The 19,902-nt window shown below is 41.5% G+C and overlaps 1 protein-coding gene across 1 annotated transcript in view; it reads right to left on the bottom strand.

The window, feature by feature from the left end:
* Window positions 1-378: 378 nt before the first annotated feature.
* The window catches only part of ELOVL6 (ELOVL fatty acid elongase 6), a 77,869-nt gene continuing 58,345 nt past the window's right edge, over window positions 379-19,902 (bottom strand). Inside the window, exons 3-4 of the mRNA XM_057404539.1 lie at window positions 4,850-5,001; window positions 379-2,853 (exon numbers count right to left, since the gene is read on the bottom strand). Coding sequence (XP_057260522.1) covers window positions 2,429-2,853; window positions 4,850-5,001 — 577 coding nt within the window. The 3' untranslated portion in view covers window positions 379-2,428. The remainder of the gene's footprint in view (window positions 2,854-4,849; window positions 5,002-19,902) is intronic.

The following is a 19,902-nucleotide window of genomic DNA, read 5'->3' as shown; positions in this document are numbered from 1 at the left end:
CTTGCTTTATTTAAGAGACCTAAGACACACAGGACTGAGGGTCTAAATGGCACAATGGTGAGCTTCTACTAACACTTCTCATCTAATTGCAGTCAACTTTAATTTTGCCTTTTCCACTCTCAACTGGTCTTAAGCTGCTTCTTAGCCAGGGCAAAATTAAGCATGAGGAAAAAGGCTTATTCAGCATTATAATTATCTACTCCCAAGCTGTATAACAAAATGGTTTGCACATTTAAGGTTTTGTCTAATATTTCCACATATACAGTAGTCCTATTAATGAGTATCATAGCTTCATTACTGCATATCACATTTTGCTATTTGTTGTGTACCATAAAATAACGTCAGCACATCAATAACTTAAATAACACAAATGTAAACTCATCTTCTGCTTGTTACAGTTATGATTTTAGCCTGCAAAGGCTTTTTGATTTGTTAGACCATTCACATAACATGGAATGTAGCTTTATTTGTTTTTCTTTTGTATAGAATGAGACACCAAAAGCCCTTGTCATTTCTTAACAGGATACTAAAGCAGCTCTGTTTCATGAATGACAGCACAATTAAAGCTAAAAATCATAATAAAAAAAAAATCTTTGTACTGTACAATCTCAAATTAAAGCAAGAAAGATAATGACAATCTTTTGCATTAGCCAGGAAATGTGATTCTCTGCCACTGGGCTTTTTTTTCTTGTTGAAAATTCACAGAATGTGTATATGGGTGTAGTTATAGGTGTGTGTATATTCTATGCAGAACAGCAGTCCCTATTTTGTTGATCTAGTTCTTCTAATTGTTTAGTTAAACTACCTAACTGATACAATTTAGAATACTACATTAACACATTTAACATCAAGTTTACATACTTGTGTCTTTGAAATACTAGGAACTTTTACACATTTTATTTGGCTTTTTAAGGACTGGAATCTCACAGATAATGCAATCTACTTGTCTTTGACAGAAAATATGGCTGTTCTCAACTAACTCTCTAAGGTTCAGAGTGAAATACATTTCTCTTTACATCTGTAGCCGACTTCAGAGAAGAAAGAGCATCTTCTAAAGTGGTCAGTCTGATGTTATAGTACAGATTCTACAGAGAGATGTACTTAACGAAGGGTAATTCTCTCTGGACTTTAGAGTTAAGCTGTTGCAGCAAAATTACTCTGTTTAGACTATTTTTTTCTCTACACAAATCTCAAGAAAACCCTATTCCAAGTATGTTTTGTAGTAGTATCTCCACATGACCAGAGGAGGGCACTTTGAACATCTTTGCACTGCCCAGGAGGCAGATGCAGAAGCACAGTGTTTCCCAATGTCGCACAGTCCTGACACCTCTTCCCACCCAGGCAGGTATCCTTGTGTCCACAAAAATACAGAATCCGTATTGTACCACGGGGCATTGTTCTGAAAACAGTGGGCAGATACATCACTCTCTTCCTGCTAACTAGGATTTCTTCTGATTTCCCTCATTTAATTCAGTGTTGCTGTGGGTTAAATGGAAATTAACAGGTAATTTCTAAAAATCAGGAGGACAGTTGCCTCCCTCTCCTTCCTGAACATCCCTCTGCCATTAGCCCCTGGTAATTTAGCAAATATTGGTTGACTTAACCCTCTATGACTTATCCTGCTGTAAAAACTCCTTGCTTTTAAGTGAAAAATGCACTTGGAAAATGCACTCTCTGAGATACGTATTGCAACAGTGCATCTTTTCACATTAAACTCTTGTACTGCTCCTTTCTGCCTTCTGAGGGAGGCAACTCTGCATGCCAGATCTGCTCCCCTGGCAGAGTACATAGTGGAGAAATCAATCTCTTCTCTTTTCCATACATGACCACAGCGTGGATTTCAGCCACCTTCCATGCAGAAAACAACCTTTTGGGTTTCATTTTGGCTAAAGGTATCAACCCTATATGGAAAATATTTTAATTCTGCAATTGCGCTGTTATCACAGGCAGATTTGTTTTTCTTTTTGTAACCTCTCTGCTTTGCTTTGTTCAAGTTTAATGCTGAAAAAATATTAGAAAGGATTTAGAAACTTTCTTTTAAGTAAGTCTTTCCTCCACCCTGGGGAAACACAATGCTTATTTAATGTAACCTTTTTCCCCTCATTTCTTTTCTCTTCTTTCTTTTCTTCCCTTTTTTCTTTTCTTTTTTTTTTTTTTTTTATTCTTCTTTCTTTTCTCCTTTCTTTTCTAGAGCAGGCAGGTACAAGAAGGAAGTTGTCTTTCACCAGCAGTCCTTTGAGATAGAGTAGAATTCAGTGAGTTCTCACCATGATAGGATCATAAACTTACTGGGTTAAACCAAGCTAACTTTCCCTAAGCTGCCAAGATTTAGCTGCACCATACATATATGTGTTTCCTTGTGCCATTTTCTTTTCTTATAATTTTGTTTTTCTTGATGACCCTGAGCTATGGCTTCTCGTTTCTACCACTAGTCAACCTTCCTTTCTTTTCTGGTTTTGCCAATATAGGCCTCAAAGAAAAAATGGCAGAAGAGCACAAAGTAGCTGAGGTACATGAGAGAGGACAAGATGATGTTCTGCACGTGGGAATGGCACTGGCCATGCTGCATCCAGAAGAAGACCAGGTAATTGATCACGCAACCGATCAACATCTGAGTGATCTGCGACAAGGTGATGAACATGGCAAACTTGCGTGAAACTCTGAAGCCAGCAGCCCGCAAGGCATAGTAAGAGTACATAACAGCGTGTACTCCATAGTTCATGGTCATGAACCAGCCACCGCCAGCCACCATGTCCTTGTAGGAATACCAAGAATAAAGTAACACAGTAATGTGATGGTACCAGTGTAAGAAGATGAGCTTCTGTTTCCTAAGAATAATGAATATTGTGTCACCTGTAACAAAACACAAAAAAAAAAGGAAAAAAAAAAAAAGGAAGGAAATGAGAAACATATCGAACAATCCTGTAATTACCGCAGGGCTCTCTTCCTTTTGCTGATGTTGGAGTACACACTATTTTGGAGCCACCACCTCACCTCCAGATCTGAGATTAGATCTGTCTGACCTCAGATCTGTCTTATCTGAGCGCTAGCTTGGCTCCTAATCTCTATGCAATCTTCAGAAAACCAAAATATACACATTTTCCTGTGTGGATAACCCATTTGAAAACTCTATAGGTTTACTTGGTAGCACTTTACTTGTAGCTTCATCGTCTGTTGAAGTCTGAGGTGAGGCAGGTGGATGTACTTGTATTGATTCTGACTGGGAGATTGTCCATCAGATAGTGTGACTAGAAGAGAAATGTAGCTCAACAGAAAGCAGCACAGCACCTGAAGTCCTCAGATTCAAATGCCTACCTGCAAACTGAACCTAGTTAAATGCAGTAGATCTTTCTGATCTACTATGCAAAAAGCTATTGCATATGCAATCTACAGTACCAAAAGGTATGTAATTACCAGAAAAAATGCTTCTAGAAAGAAATTTGGTTTACGTTGAAATGCACATCCTTTTCTGCAAAATCATGCTGCTGTTGTAGAAAAGTAAACTTTATTCTTCATTCCTGCTTTTTCCTTCCTTCTGGTTCTCATTATTGCACTGAGCATCTCAATTAGATATGCATATATATATATATATATATATATATATATATGCTACTTGTTTTCTACTGTTGTAGACACAGTGTTTCCAAAAAGTTCCCTGAGATCTGAATCTGGAAACTTATTTCTACGTATATCCGTCCAGGAAACCCATGTAATGAATTCTAGTGATGGGTGGAACCAAAACTGCACTGTCTGCACAAGGTCAGTAATAAGCTGTAATGCTACTGTTTACTTCATTAGCTGCAAGATGTTGACTCATGTTTTAATAAATAATCATATGTTCAATTTACTGGTGTTGTGCAGTTCTAGCTGATGTTTTCCAGTTTTAACAAGTAGATTTCTGTGGTTTTGCAGTAATTTAAACAGCATGAAACCAAGAGATTCTGACACAGCAAGGCAAATAGCGTCTTGTCTCTCTCCAGATTTTATGCTCATTTATTGCTGTCCTTGTAATTTGCTGAATCAAATTCTCTGCTGAAAGGTAAAGACTTATTTTTGCTGTACACCTGAACACAGTGAGTACTACAGCCCTTTGAGGTTTCATAAGGGCATCCTCCAAAGTGAAAGCTGGGGACCAGCTAAATTGATGGCTCCTCCTTCCCAAAACAATCCTTTCTGATGCTAATAAGCCATGAGATGAGAACATATGCAGACTTCCTATTAAGTTGGCTTTGGCATGTGTATCCTAAGTATTCTTAAAAAAAGAAAAAAGCTGGAGAGACAGGAGTTTATAAGAATCAGGACTGGAAAAGCTAGGGATATTAAAGGAAATTGGTTTCTATTTGGAGGGAGCAGACAGCCACAGCTTTCAGTGTTTAGGGAGGAAGCACATTACTGTTCATAATTGTACGCCTCCATGTGTGTTTAAGGATGAATGCTGCATAACGGAGGCAGAACCTAACTCAAAGCTTCTTCCTGACACAGGTGCTGTTGCCCACCCTTCACTTCTGGGGTTAGTGACTGCCAATTATGCTACTTGGATCTGCCTGCAAGTAGCTGAGGAAAAAGTACAGACCAAATTGCTCCTACCTCTTGACTGCCCTGTTACGTATAATCACTGTAATTTATTCCTTGGCTGGGAATAGGCTTTTTCAACTGCACATTGCTCTAACTTCAGTCAAGCTTAATCTCTAGAGACTAAAACACGCAGAGTTTGGGGCTGGTTTTGTTGGCTCAATTTTGCTAAGACTAAGACAAGATTTTGACAACACTGAGACCCTTCCTGTGCTTCCTGCACAGCCATTTCTGCTTTAAATAAGAATAGCGAGAGAAAGGGAGAGAGGGTACTTACCCAGTTCGGGTGCTTTGCTTAGCACAAATGCATATGCCCAGAATTTGCTGACAGGTCCAATGTAAAAACTCTGATCACACACTGACTGCTTCAGGCCTTTGGTCATCAAAATGTACAGCATATAAGCACCAGTTCGAACAGCACCGAATATACTTCAAAATGAAAAGAGAAAATGAAGAAAATTGAGTGGACATTTGAAATCTACACACCATCACTTGAAATCATTATGAGAAAAAGGCTGAAATGTGCTGAAATAGTAAGTTTGAGAGAGCCTGATGCTGGAGCAACTCTGTTAGCTTCTAGGGAGTTATTCAGAGCTCAGATTTGTAAACTGGACTGCAGCTGTATTCCCTGGTGAAAGTCTGGAATGGTAATGTCAGTGTTTTTCATTTCATTACTACAGGAATGATCCTTCACTTTTCAGAGCGGTGGGAGACATCAACTTCAGCTGAAAACAGCATGCAGAGTTTTAATGCTGACAGCTGGGAGACTACAAGAAATGAGTTGATAAAGAGCTGTTATCAAGATAATCAGGACCAATTCCCTCTTCTGATTTCCTCAGCATTTTCTCTTGTCTTGCCTTGTGTTCTTTACACGCACAGGAGCTCTGAGCACAGACAAACCCAGGTAGGGTGCATAGATTTTGATGGTGGGTGTCAGTCAGGGCTGGTGTTTGGTGCATGTGCTACCTTCATCTCTTAACAGGTCACTGCTAACAGAGGAATTGACTAGCTGAATCGAGTTGTAAACAGCAGATTCACACACATCTCACCAAAGTGAGGTGTAAGGTAACAGTGTTCTGTAAATGAGAAACATCAAGAGATTTGCAATGGTATTAATTAGTGCAATCAAAGAGGAGATAGGTTCAGATAACAAAAGATATCCAGCTGATGTAAGGAACAAAGGCTTCTGTCTCAGCAGCAAGGAGCTCTGCAGAGGGAATTGCCTCACTGTTTTACAGCAAGGTCATGCTTGCCTATTGTCTACCATTGTCACTTGTTGGCCCTTCAGAATTTGATGAATACTGGGTGAAACAAGCAGCTTTCAGAAAAATGGAGCAAAGAAAGACCCAATCTCATTTGGGGTTGAGTATGTCTTATTTTATGCCTACATCATACATCCCTTTGCCACTACCCTGCTTGATCTTATCTCCCCTTTAACTTCTTTGTGGCCTTTTCCTACTCATGAATCCTCTGCTTCCTGCTCTGCCTTGGTGTCTTTTGTGACTATTACACAGCAGCAAGCAAATCAAGCCACCTAAAACTTATGTGTAGACACATATGGGCAATGCAAGCTACCACTTATGCAAAGTGTGTGAAATAAGGAACAGTTCATGGAAGTTACAGATTATCTGTTACTTGTCTTGTGAAGTCAGCATTCTTTTAAAAATGTGGTTTAGAATTATCAAGGCAGACTCAAAAAGTAAGTCTGTGGCAGTTCTCATGGCACTTGATCAGAGTTGATCGTGGTTTAAGTAAGCCTGCCAAGCATAAAAGCTGTTGATTTAAATTTATATATTTTTTTGCACAATGTAATTAGCTTTCCAAATCTGTGGCACTGATATACCCAGTCAAACCTGCCTGCTCCTAAGGAGCTATTACTTTGCTCTCTGCTGTCCACAGCACTCCTCAACCAAGTGGAGTACTGCATGGTGCTCTTAAGACTCTGTCAGACAGAGCTCAGATGGAGAGGTGTTACCAACCTGACTCCCACACCATTACATTTCAATGTCTGAGATTTCACTGTGCCATCAGGAAATTCAGACTACAGTGAGCACTTAAGAAGCTACCAGTATTATCTGCTACTTGTATCGTGATAGCTGCTTATGGTCTCTACTGCCAGATGAGTCCTCCTGTGCTATATTCAAATAAAAAAACATTCTGCTGTGGTATCAGAGTACTGAAGGAATTTAGCCAAGTCCAGCTTTCCCATTAGCACAGCCCAAAGCAATGCACATGTTCCCAGGCTTAGGCAAGATAGCTGTTGCAGTGTCTCAAGTTCATCCATGCCTGCATGCAAGAAAGTGCAGTATTCTCATCAAGTATGCAACCTGTAGTACATGCTCTCTGTGTAGGGTTGTTCACCCCCAGAGACGCTTTCTCAACATGCTTTTCTCATGTCTTTTGGAGATTGGTCCTTTTAACTCGGCAGAGAGTGCTGAAGCCAGCAGGAGGAGTTTTGAAATGAGGTGCAACTCCTTCTGTGTCTTCTCTCTAGTGTTTAACACATGCATTTGGTTTCTTTTTCTCAGGAGTTACATTTCTCATACCCAAGAAGAGAGGAGATCCTGACAGAGATGTGATCTGATCACTTCCTGAGGCAGTGAACTCCTCAAGCTAGTCAGGACAGGCTGCTGCTTGCTCCAGAGTTTTGGGTGGTGGCAAAAACTGGGTGTAGGAAGATCACTCAGAATATCTAATGATACACTGGTTCCCCAATTAGCAAACAACTCCGACATTAAAGTGGGGGAAAAAAGGAAATTCTAAATTATGAAATCAAACAACTGCAAGAAATATAGCTTTCTCTGTACAGAAATTGTATTGCTTTTCTAAAATATCACTCGTTATTAAAGTTTTAAAACCAAAGAGAATTTTGTGCCATGAACAGAGATGAGAAGACTGCTTGTTTGAAAAACAGGCAAATGTTGACCTAACCATAAGTGACTGAGTATGGAAACTCAGGGATTTAATCCAGACTGATAACAGAGCAAAAGAGTATTTGCCCTGTGGGGATTACAGGGTTTCACTTTGCTGTCCTTGAGATTATACCAATGTTATTAATTCTTCCTGTCTTTCTGTTTAGCAGCTACTGCAGAGCTCTCCTTGGAGTGCACTCACACTCCCACACTTACTTTCTGTAATTACATAGGACGGTGGCTTCCTCTAGTTCCGTGACTCCAGAAGAAGTGACTCCAGCTATTGCTCTACATGCTGTGACTCAGAGTAATCCAAATTTTTAATCAGTAAAAACCAAGTTTCAAATAATTCACAAGGGAAGGCTTCATAAGTAAGGGGGATGGCAAAATGATTCAATTACCTAAATAGATGCCATGAGCAGGTAGCTATTTATGAGATGCGCTGCATGCCAAAACACTACCTTGCCAACAAGCACACGCCATTGGAGACAGAAAAAGATCTAATGCATGCCTGCAAATGTTCCTTGGACCTGGACAGCCAGGACTGCTTTTTGTGCCTCTGCCACTAAATCTTGTTTGTTCTGTAAGGTAAGATCAACCAACAAATTTCTATCTTGCAAAGACATGATGTGCAGCAGTGATGACACTGCTTGCTCAGTAAATCACTTCTGCTTCATTTTGTCCTTGCCCTGCTCTGTGCTGTAGCTTTTGTGAGCTATTGAAATGAACTGCTTACCAAAGCAGTCTGTCTGGTGGGAATCATTTGCAGTGATTTCAGAAATCAGGTAGCAGTAAATTACTGTACAATTACAGCCTTTTGCAACTACAGAGACTGATCAGAAATGAACTGTACCAGCTAATGCAGCTTTCTCATCTATTCGGACTCAAAATGCCCTACATTCTCCTCCCTTCAGGCAGTGACTTCTCTGGTAGATTAACAAATACCCAATTGATATTTTACTACCCATAATATGGTCAAAATGTACCCATGAGTAAAATAAAAACTAATACTTTTCCCTCACAAATCTGTTTACAATTGAGGCTGTGGTAAGCTGACACTGGCTGGACACCAGGTGTCCACCAAAGCCACTCTATCACTCCCCTCCTCAACTGGACAGGGGCAAGGAAATACAACAAAAGGCCTGTGGGTCAAGGTAAGGACAGGGACAATTACTGTCACGGGTGAAACAGACTCAACTTGAGGAGATTAGTTTGACTTATTATCAATCAAATCGGAGGATAATGAGAAATAAAAACTAAATCTTAAAACACCTTCCCCCAACCCCTCTCTTCTTCCCAGGCTTAACCTTACTCCCAAATTCTGTACCTCCTCCCCACCAGCAGCACAGGGGGACAGGACAGAGAATGGAGGTTGATGGTCACTCCATCACATGTTGTCTCTGCCACTCCTTCCTCCTCAGGGGAGGACTCCTCAGACTCTTCCCCTGTTCCAGCATGGGCTCCTCTCTCCACAGGGCCACAGGTCCTGCCAAGAGCCTGCTCCATCAGAGCCTTCCCACAGGGTCACAGCCTCCTTTGAGCATCCCCCTGCTCCTGTGTGGGATCTTCCACGGGCTGCAGGTGGGTACCTGCTCTACCATGGACCTCCATGTGCTGCAGGGGGACAGTGCGTCACCATGGGCTGCAGAGGAATCTCTGCTCCGGTGCCTTGATCACCTCCTGCCCTCCTTCCTCACTGATCTTGGTGTCTGCAGAGCTGCTTCTCCCACATGTTCTCACTCCTCTCTCTGGCTGCAGCTGTGCACAGCTTTTCCCCCCTTCTTAACTATGTTATCCCAGAGGCATTTACCACCATTGCTGATGGGCTTGGTCAGTGATGGGTCCATCTTGGAGCCAGCTGGCATTGGCTCTATCAGACATCAGGGAAGCTTCCAGCAGCTTCTCACAGAAGCCTTCCCTGTATCCCCACCGCTACCAGAACATTGCCAAGAAAAACTAACACAGAGGGCCTTAAAATTCATCCCATGCGTGGGTTAGGTGCAGCATTAAGGAGGGAAATTGATGGCTGGGGAGCTAGCTGATGGGAAGACAAAGCAGGTGTTAGTGGCCAAAGCCTATTAGAGCATTCAGTTTCCTCCATCCCACTTACCAGGAGGGACTGAGGCACTTCTTTCTCAAAAGCCTGACAGGGCAGCAGTTCAACCCCAGCTGCCACTGTAGCAGGCTCAGCTCCTTCTCACAGTAAGAAGGACAATGCCTGTTTTTGCTAGGGTGGTTTTCTGTGCAGACCCTTCACTGCACTTGTCTCCTGACACCTCTGGACATCCCAGCCCAGGACCAACACTGCAGAATTCACCAGGGAATGTGACTCCACACTAAAAAAAATAAAAAGTTCAGCACAGAACATAGCAACATTTCCTAAATTATTTTAGCGCTGTGATAATCACAGAGCCAAAATTCTCTGCTCTCATTTGTGTCTTAACAAAACAACTTCAACTAACCAAACACCCCATGAAAATTCTATCTGCAGAGCTAGGCAAAGATGGCATTGAAGGGGACAGAAGTCTTGACTAAGGTGAATGTCAAACATGTCAGCTACAAAGCTACATGTCGAAAGCATGCCATCCTGCATACACAGCACCAGCAGAGAGCAGCAGGGAGCCCAGGGACAGCAAGACCCAGCTGTGCTGCACAAAATGAAGAGCTGGCAGGGACTTCAAGCAATGCCCTCCTTACCCAGACCCACATGCTGTTCAACACCCAGGCCCAACAGCCGGTCTCCGAGGTGTCAGACTATCCTCTGCCACGGGTGTGCTGGGCTAGCCAACAGTGGGCCAGCCGGGCACCCAGCCAGAGCTCCCACTGGGTCTGGGTCCAGCTCCCAGCCTGGGGCCTGGCTGGAGGTGAGAGGAAATCTCAATTCTGCCCCTACCTGCTTACATGGCAACTCACAGGAGTCCCAGCAGGTGAGTGTGTGCCCCGGGAGAGGTGGTGGAGAGCATGTGGTCCTCCTTGCCACACGGAACAGAACAGCCAAGATCACCTTATACATGCAATCACAGCCCTCAGACTGCAGTCTGCTTGTACCATAACAGCAAGAAATAAATAGGAAGCAGGTTCTTTGGACGGGTTTTGTTGTGTTTTGGGGCTTTTTTTACAGAGGAACCAGTCTGAATTCAAGAGATGTTTAAAGGTCAGCAGGTGAAGAATGCAGAGCTTCTTACACCTTCCTTCGTGATAAATCAAACCACCTTCACCTTTCTGTTCTGTTGAGCAGCGCCCATATCAAGTTTTGCTTCTGCTGCTGAAGAGCTGGTTTCTTAACACAATAAAATGGCCTTTCTGTGCCCTTCTGATTTAAAACCTTTAAAAGTTCATAACAAAGCAATTTTGCAACACAATTGGTAGGTTTGCTTTCTAATTCTCTGGAAGTATTTATAGAGCTTTTCTTTACCTGATAAGGGTGAGCTTCTTTCAAATCACTCTTACCTTCTTCAGTCTCATGGAACATAGTCCCAGAGTACCAGTACATCAACGATATGCACCCAGAGGATGACTCAGCAGGGACAGGGCTAGGTGACAGCTTTCTTAAGAAATTGATGGATTTTGCTGCTGGAAATTAAACTCTCTGTAGGAGATTTCTATCTGCCTCCTATAAAACCCCACTTCAGCCACTTTGGCTGACTCAAAAGACAGAAAGGCACCTCCAGAGGATGCAAGCATTGAGGGCCGCTTGCCTTGCAAACCAGCAAAGAGAATGTTTTTTCCCAGCTTAGTATAGAATTATTTTTTCCTAGATGATTTCAGATAAAGTTGGCAGACCAGCGTTGGGAACGTCCCCTTCCACTGAGGAAGAACATGAGGACAGGTCCTACCTAGCAGACAGGGGAGGAGTTCTGAGAACATGCATTTGTATGGCGACTGCATGCTATATACACAGCAGTATTATAAGAAGATATACATAAACTATTATCTGTATAGACAGGTGAAGTAGTCAGATCACAGCATGCTTGCTGCCTTGCTAATGCTGTGGTGATTATACTATCAAACCAGTGGGAAAGATGAAAGATTTAATGAATTGTTGGCCTGCTCCCAAACTAAAATCTGTGCTTATATTTTGTGGTGGCTTCAGGCCCCACAGCAGCAGAGTACTCTGGGAAATTGCTAACCTTTATGCCAAAAAGAGAAGACTGTCAAACAAAATTTTGTTAATAAGGAGATTTTATGGGAGTCTGCCCTCATAATCTGTAAAAAAAAAACAACAAACCCAATCATATGAAACTGGTAATTTCTTTTTAAAGTTGAGCCAAAATGAACGGGATTGTCCAGGTGAAAGTGGCCATCTGGGTGGTGTCAAATGAGGAAAGCATATTAGGCTATGGTTTGTGCTTACCAGAATTATGGACCAACAGCATACTGACTTTTATTGGTGCTTATTTAAAGCCTACTGAGTCAAAATCATTTTGTGGGTAGACATGCAGTGTGTTTCAAGGCTAGGAGAAGAATTAAAACCTCAAGAGTCTGCCTGACAGACACGACATTCATTCTTCCATGGGGAGCAGATTGGCAAGACCTTCTGTCACACACCAACCTTCCAGCATGTGGAAGCAAAGGGCAAGTGAGGAATACATTTCCTGGCTAATGAAGTACAAGGGCACATGCTCACAGAGTATCACAGAGAGCAAATGTGGATCCTGCGAGCAATTCGCAATTGCTTTGCTCTGCTTTCCAACACCCAAGCTGCTCTTGGGTGTCTGTGGACTGGCTAGATTTCTTAATTTATTGATTTATGTATTAATTGTTTAAATAAATCACCTCTTAACTCTTTTTGTGTTTTGTTTTTTTTTTGTTCCAGTGATGTGCACATTCACCCACATCTGGCCAGCTTTGCTGCGGAAGGGAGGAGCAGCACTACCTCCACTGGGCAATGTGCAATACGTGATGGTGCTATATTTAAAAAGTTGGGTTTTCCAGATGGATTAAATTCTCCAAAAGAGTAAAGGAATTAATTAAGCCTATGACAATTTTAATATACAGTTTCAATAAAAGATTGACAAACTACCTGTTATCTCAGATGTGCCTCTTGTCTTAGTTTGCCTTGACTGTATTCAAATGCAGTTCCATAAAACCATGGATCTTCTTGTATTTAAATAGGTGTAGAAACCATAAGGTTGCTTTAGGCTTATCTGTGATTGCAAAATCATAGTACTTTCACTGTACAGTGAGAAACCATGCATAAGAAACTGATCATTAAGTAGAAATGAAATGTGGGCAATGACTGAAAGAGATCATCTGGCTGTTGTTCAGTGACCTACATGGCATTAATGACTCTTATTTTGATCTCAAAGAGTTAATGAGAGCTGTGCCTAAATCAATGCAATATGACATGTCCTCTAATCTCACAGAAAAGCAGCCTAGAAAGGGATCTGGCACCATCATTCTAAATGGTCAATGTGACACAAAGACAGCCTATATGAAATACTCATAACTGATAACTGACCAGAAGAACCAGCTTTGTAAGTCTGCACCTGGTTATTAAAAATATTTTGTTAGGTTTGTGGAACTGAGGGTTTCATCGTCCAAAATAAATGAATCAGTCTCCTGGTTAGTGAAGCAACACAGTATTCATCTAAGTAAGTGATAAAAAAGTTCGAAAACGAATAGTAGTGACCATGGATTTGGTTTCTCTTAATTCTAAACGTAATGTTTCTGAGGTGTTTTACAAGCATTTAAAAGAGTGGACTTCTTAATAGTGAGTTACCTTGAAATCCTAGAGATGGTTCAAATTACAACTGATGAACTTAGCCCAACTCTTATTTTTCTAAGAAATGGCTAAGAAAATAATGTAATTATGTTGTTGTTTCATCATCTTTCAACATTTCTGAAGTGCTTTCAAGCAACATCAAGGTTAGTGATGGAGAGAAGACCCAATCCTGCAGAAAGACTGTTCTGATAAAACACTTGCAAAGCACTTCTCTATTTTACCTCCCACAACTGATCCAAGTACCTTCCCAGAAGACCCTGTCATCCAATCCACTTGTGATGAAAAGGGCATCTCCATTCTCTCTGCAGAGCAGACCTTCCTGTTGCCATACCAGAATTTTGGTCTTGTCTGCTTTCCAACAGCCAAGTGACACAGCAGCTCCAGCTTGGGCTGTCCCATAATTACCAACACCTCAACAATATTCAGGCCAGCAACTGCTTTAGGTCAGATGTCCCTGTGTGACAAACTGCTAAGTACAAAGCTATTCATAAGTTGGGGGTCTCTTTAAGTTCAGACCTAACTTCTTTCAGACTTCCTATGTCTGTGTTGGCATCTCCAAAACTCTTAGCATTGTATTCACCAACAGTGAATACACCAATAGTATGTTGACTACATACTGGATGTGTTCATCAAATAGTGAATATTCACCAACAGTGAATATTTCACAGTCCTTAATGGCCTTTACTCTTGTGACAGCCCAGTAAGGTGGCTAACAATAAGATCCATTTCAAAGACAGACAGGTGAGGCAAACTGAAATAAGTGTCCTGTCAAAAATCTGTGCCTGAGCCAGAATGAGAAATGATGTGCAACATCATGAGTTGCGATTCAGTGCCCTACCCATGCAGTCCATTTGAGGTAAGCAGAAAGAGATCTGACCTCACTGGGCATCAGTGAAAACAGTATTATTGAATTAACAATAAACACACTCCAGTAAGGACAAATTTTCTTCAGAGAGTCCTTCGACCTGCTATAGATTTTCTTTTCACTGTTGAAAGTTATTCTCTAAACTTTCAGGTCCCAAGCTCTCCATCTTAACTACCCAAGGTACGTCTACATCCTATATCCTTAAAGATAAATCATTTTTAGACATAAAAAGCTCTCAACATCACATTTTCATTGTCTGCACACCTGAGATTTTGGCAGCATGCTTTCAAGACCTAAAAATACAGTGATGCCCAGAGTTTACAAAGCTGTGCTGCCCTAGAAACACAAATAGCTGAAAACTTCCTGACCTAGCCAGAAGACCAGACGCACCTTACACAGACTCAGCCAAGACTACGCCTTTCCCTCTGTTTTCCCTTGACATATTAGGCAACTACCTCCCCCCAAAACCAGGGAGGATTTGGCCTGTCACAGCTGGACACAAGCCACAGAGAATGAGTTTCAGAATGAGTTTTAAGCGCACCCCTGCTTCTACCTCTCCCTCACTGTCCTTTCCCTTGAATTTGTGTAGGACCAGACCCCTGCAGCTGGCCTTGCCACAGGAGGAAATATTTGGATTCTTCTTCCTTAATAGGGAGAATTTTGCTGTTGTTCTAACTACTGCAGTTGTTTCGTATTAATGCTCCCTGCTGATCCACTTACTTGCACCAGTGAACTCCAGCAGAAAATCAGGTATGGATCAGAATCCACACTGGGGGTGCCTAACTCCTTGTAACATAGGCAGGTACAAAAACCGTGGCTAGTGAGGTGGAAAATTCAATGCCAGTATTCTTTAAAACATCCTGTTTTTCTTCACTATTTCCCTCTGTTGATAGAACTACAAAAATGTAGGTTTTAATCCCATTCAGCAGCAGCTGATTCTGTAGGAAGTTCATCTTAAAAGGCTTCTATTTACCCTTTGTCTATGAAGGAAAGTCTCTGAAAGAAAAGCCTGAAGACATAACCAATGAGTCAACCACAGAGAAAAACAGAACACTGAACCGTCACTGTAAAATGAAAAAATCTCATTATTTCAAAGTCAGTCTTGCAGAAGACTGCAGTGCTCACTTTTTGTGTGTTTGGGGCTTGAGACTATCATGCCATTACTGTGCACCTCAGCTGAACTCCTTTCTGCTCTATATTGTTTGCACTTTGCTGGGGGAAAAAAAAGTCACACTGGCAACCATTTTTTCCTCTAACAAAACTAACTTTGGGCACAGATGTGAAAACATGTTACCGATTCTCCTCTGATGCTGATGAACCACGGTAACTATTTACATGCTCATTCTGTCTATGGCAATTTTAGCGTAAATACAGATTTTAGTGTAGAACTGTAAAATCAGAGAAGGAGGTTTGTGCTACCGTATTTTACCCCTTTGTAACTGTGTTTAGACAACCACGTGCTCATTTACCACAATTCAGTTGCTAACAGATAATCCAAAGCACAGTAACTCCCTTGTTCTTCAAGGCCTAGCCTATTGATAAAACCATCTGGGACATTATTTATTTTCTTACAATGGGCAGAAGCAAGAAAAAAATATGAAAAACCCACCTTGGTCCCATGATACATCTTTTCCCTATGGTAACTGAACACCTTTAAAAGCACATTTTCAAAAATTAACAAAGTAGTTATTTAAGAGCATTTATTAATCTCATCCTTTAAAAACAACACAGAACTCTTCAGCCCATGTGTCTGAAAAGCCATAAGGTACCTGTATCCTTCATAATGACTGTGCTATTGTAATTAAGAGCACAATGTTCAGAAGTGTTTTAGATCAAAAGATGGTTTTAGCTTCCTAAACTCCCTAAAAGCTTGAAATGGCTAACACTGTAGTTCGCACCTGCAATCCTACTTCTCCAGCTGAGGGAATACATTGCTTGGTAATGTCCGTTTTCTTCAAGGAGCAGTATGCAATAACTGGTGGTGTGCACTCTCTTTGGCTCTTCCCTGCTTTGAGCTTCTTTGTCTATACTGAGTCATGTTTCTGCATGGGAGCTACTGCACGGCTCAGTCTACAGGCAGGCTGCTTGCCTCCACTTCCCCGCTGCCTGCCTGCCCAGTGATGCTGGTTTGGCTGGTTGCATGGCCATGCTGATTTAACTGGACTGGTGAATGACGCAACTAAGACAGCCTCTCCTGTGCTTTTCTTTTTAATGACATGATTTCATTGCTCTCAATCACAGGAGGGAAAACAACGACTGGGGAAGGCAGGAGTCCTTCCAGATAGCTTTAGTGCTACAGAGTTCAAAATGTGGCACCATACTCTGAGAAGCTACTCTGCTCTGGGAAGCCACTGAAAATGCATTTCAGATGCTGGATTGCATCTCTCTGCTGTATCTTGTTTACGATATGGTTCTTTTAGAGAGGGCCAGAAAATCCAAGGACTGACTCAAAAGCTTGGAAATACACTTAGGCTATAGTCAAGAATGCAGCAGGAACCGTATGAATGCTGTAGTAAGTACCATGCCTGTTATATATTCTCTCTACATAATCCACTGAATTACAGAATTGGGTGCCTCCAAAACATACTTCCACAAATAGTTACCATCTCTGCAAGGGCATTAAACCACCAAGAATTTAACAAGTAAGTCCCAACAGCAAAACATTTCTTCTAACATCTTGCTGCCCAGCTTCTCCTCAGCCTCTCCCCCTGCCCATCTTCTGAGTGGGAAGGAGAACACACAGGTCTTGCAGCTCACACACAAAGTCCTCCCTTGTTCTTCTTGAAGGTGATGGCGCCTCATTCAGGGAGGAGTCCAAGCCACAACATTGTTGAAAAAAAAGGGTAAGAAAAGTGGGAAATGAGGAATAACATATGTTTTCTTTTCAGTGTGGTGCTCACTCTAAAACCTGGTGGTCAGCAGTAGCAGAAGTGTTTGATAATGGGGAGCTCTAGCTCTCTGTGCCACTTGTCAGCAAAAGTTGCACTGATTTTCAGTTTTTATCACTCGTTTTGGCAGAAGACTTTACCTTGGATAAGTTCATTCTCACTTTGAGGTTTGGGTTCAGTCCTATCAAAATCCCAAAGCAAAATTTGACTGAATTCCCCTTCCATCTCTAAAAAAGACCCCCATCACTGAACCAAACACACAAGCCTTGCCTTTCAGACCTTCTACTGTATCTGATCCAGATGTCTTTTTAGTAGGCCTTTCAACACAAATCAAGTTTATTTTTTCTCCATTGGGACCAAAAACCTGAAGCCAGGCCAGCTCGGAGTGATTTTAAAATTGTACAAATATTTTACATGGCTCTAAGAAATAATATATCATTTGTGCAGGTTTATATATCCATAAGCATATGCATACACGGCTGGGCGGTTATTAGTTTCCCATGTGATAAATTCTGGAGAGGGAAATGAGATATTAAAGTGACAGCTCGCTCTGTGGCTTTCAAGTGAGAGCAGATACTGTGCTCCTTGCATGAGTCCTTTTTTTTAGTCCTCAGCAATAAATCATTCAATGTGGGGCCACTCCCTTCAGCCCTTCCCTCTTGTTGGCAGACTTCCTCGTCACAACTCACCTTGCTCCCAAAGCCACTTCTTTGTCCTTTTCATTGACAAAACTGGAAAGAAACCAGACTCAACTTATTTCCTTCCCTCTCCAGGGACCTCATTAAGCGTACCCAAACAGTGACATCTCTGCAGAGCTCTGGATCAATGGGCACTGTCATCTAGAGATTTTAATCACATTAACACCACAGCAGAATAAAATCCATCTGATTCTCCCTTGCTAAAGTGGTAAGCTCAACAATTCTGCCAATTGCTGCAACTACTACTCAGAAGGTTTATTTATATGTGTGGATAAAAACCAATCTAATCTACCACAGCTACTTACTGCCTTCCAGTCCCTCCTCATGGAGCCTGAATTCCCTCTCCAGGAAATGCAATTTGATCCCCCAGAGCTGCCTTCTTTCTGCTTGGGATTAGCTATATTCAGACAATCCAGAGGAGGAGAGTACAAAAATAATAAAGCAAAGCTCTGTGGTCCAGTGGAAGAACTTGCACTGCTTACAAAGCATAGCAGAAAAAAAAGTGCCAGGGCTACATTCGCCCAAGTGGTCTTTGCAACAGAGAAGAAGATAATTGGCGGAGGTAAAAAGGGTTATACTTGCAGAGAGTCCTACAGAGAGCACTCGGTGGCTAAACAAGGGCCACTGGGTTTTGGTAGAGATAAACAAGGAGCAGTGGTCAGGCTGAAGGGCAGCTGCACTCCATCATTACCCTAGGAACATGAGAATAGCATAAATTGCTTACAGGGACACCCATGTAACCATACACTGCTGAAAAACATGTCACTGTGTTCTTTCAATGAATAAAAAGTAATTTTTCAGCTCTACCTACGCCTCCCTGTGCTTCATCTGACTTCCAAAGAGAGAGTTACAAGCTAATCAATAGTAATTACCTATCATCCAGCTTAGCCCTCCTCAGTGTGCCATTACCTGATGCCGCTCCCTGATTATCTGACACATGGAGGGTGAGAACTTGCAGAAACAATATTTCTTGATGAAAGCTGTTACTTCTGAAGCTATAACTCACTCTTCCATCACTAAACAATAATTGGACCTTTGCTGCAGTGTAAGATCCTGGCACCCTGTGAAGGCTGTATACTCAAGTAAGATGTTTTTCTCCCATGAAACGGTTCCCAGTTCTTAGATATTTATTTCAGCAAGTTTGGACGTGGCTAAATTACTTAAAAGGATGGGAAAAAAATCAATTTTCAACTTCAGTCCTGTGTCTGGTGCAAAATCTCATGAGAATTAAGGAATCCATCTCAGGATTTCTAAAGTAGGCCATGCGGATTCATAAGAACAGTGTACCTCTTAAGCAATCCTTAATGAATGCTTCAGGGGCATTTGCACTTGTTCCTGTGTCATTACTGGAATTATTCTCAGTATCCAGCATTATCTCAGGAAAATTTTAGAACAACTGTAATTTATTGCAGTGATTTAAATGATAATCCAAAAAAAGAAGCACATCTATTTCTGTTGGATAAAGATACTTACAGGATCAAATGTATCAAGTTGGTATAGTAACTGTCATGTATAGAATTTAAATGTATGTATTCAGGAGTTTGAAATTATCCTAGGCAAACAAAGCCAAAAAGTAATAAAGTAAAAGATTTACCAGAGAATCAAGGCAACCGATGGCAATAGTCATCACTAAAGCTGTAAAGCAGGCAGATAACAAAGTAAGCAAAATCTAAGTTACAGGAAAAGGCTAGCATTTGACAGAATAAAGAAAGCTTAAAGAAGCTAAAAGTTATAATAAGTTGCTCAGATACACAAATTTAATGGCAATTACAGGCCTGGAGCCACTGATCTACCTTTTCACTTTGTCCTCACCAAGGCAGTAAGTACTCCTGCAAGTGCCTAGAGAAGTTCAGATCTCAGGGATTTGCCTACACTCAGTAAATAATAAATACGTATTTTATCTATTTAGCAACCCAGGGAAGATGCTGAATGGTAGAAGCATGAGGATGCATATTTGTTTAGAAAAAGTTAAACTTGTCACAAAATGGACACTCTGCTTGACACCCATGTGCAGCCCTGTATGTGAACACTGCTCTGTTAGGCAATGTTTGTTAACATGCTCGTCTGCAGGTGCAATGTTGGATTTGACTGGTCATGCAAGTTAACACCTCTCGGTGTTTTATTCCCACTGTCTCAAACAAGCACAAGCTGTTGCGGACTTACTCAGAAGAAAATACACGGAGATTTCTATTCCCCAGAGATTTCTGCATGGGGGAGAACCTTTTACCAGGCACACTAACCA

The sequence above is a fragment of the Pezoporus wallicus genome, unplaced genomic scaffold (assembly GCF_028554395.1).
Source record: "Pezoporus wallicus isolate ANWC-B61680 ecotype Strahan unplaced genomic scaffold, APGP_CSIRO_Pwel_v1 contig_1583, whole genome shotgun sequence".
NCBI lineage: Eukaryota > Metazoa > Chordata > Aves > Psittaciformes > Psittacidae > Pezoporus > Pezoporus wallicus.
The sequence above is the reverse complement of the archived record's forward strand: the minus strand, read 5'-3'. Positions and strand labels throughout refer to the sequence as shown.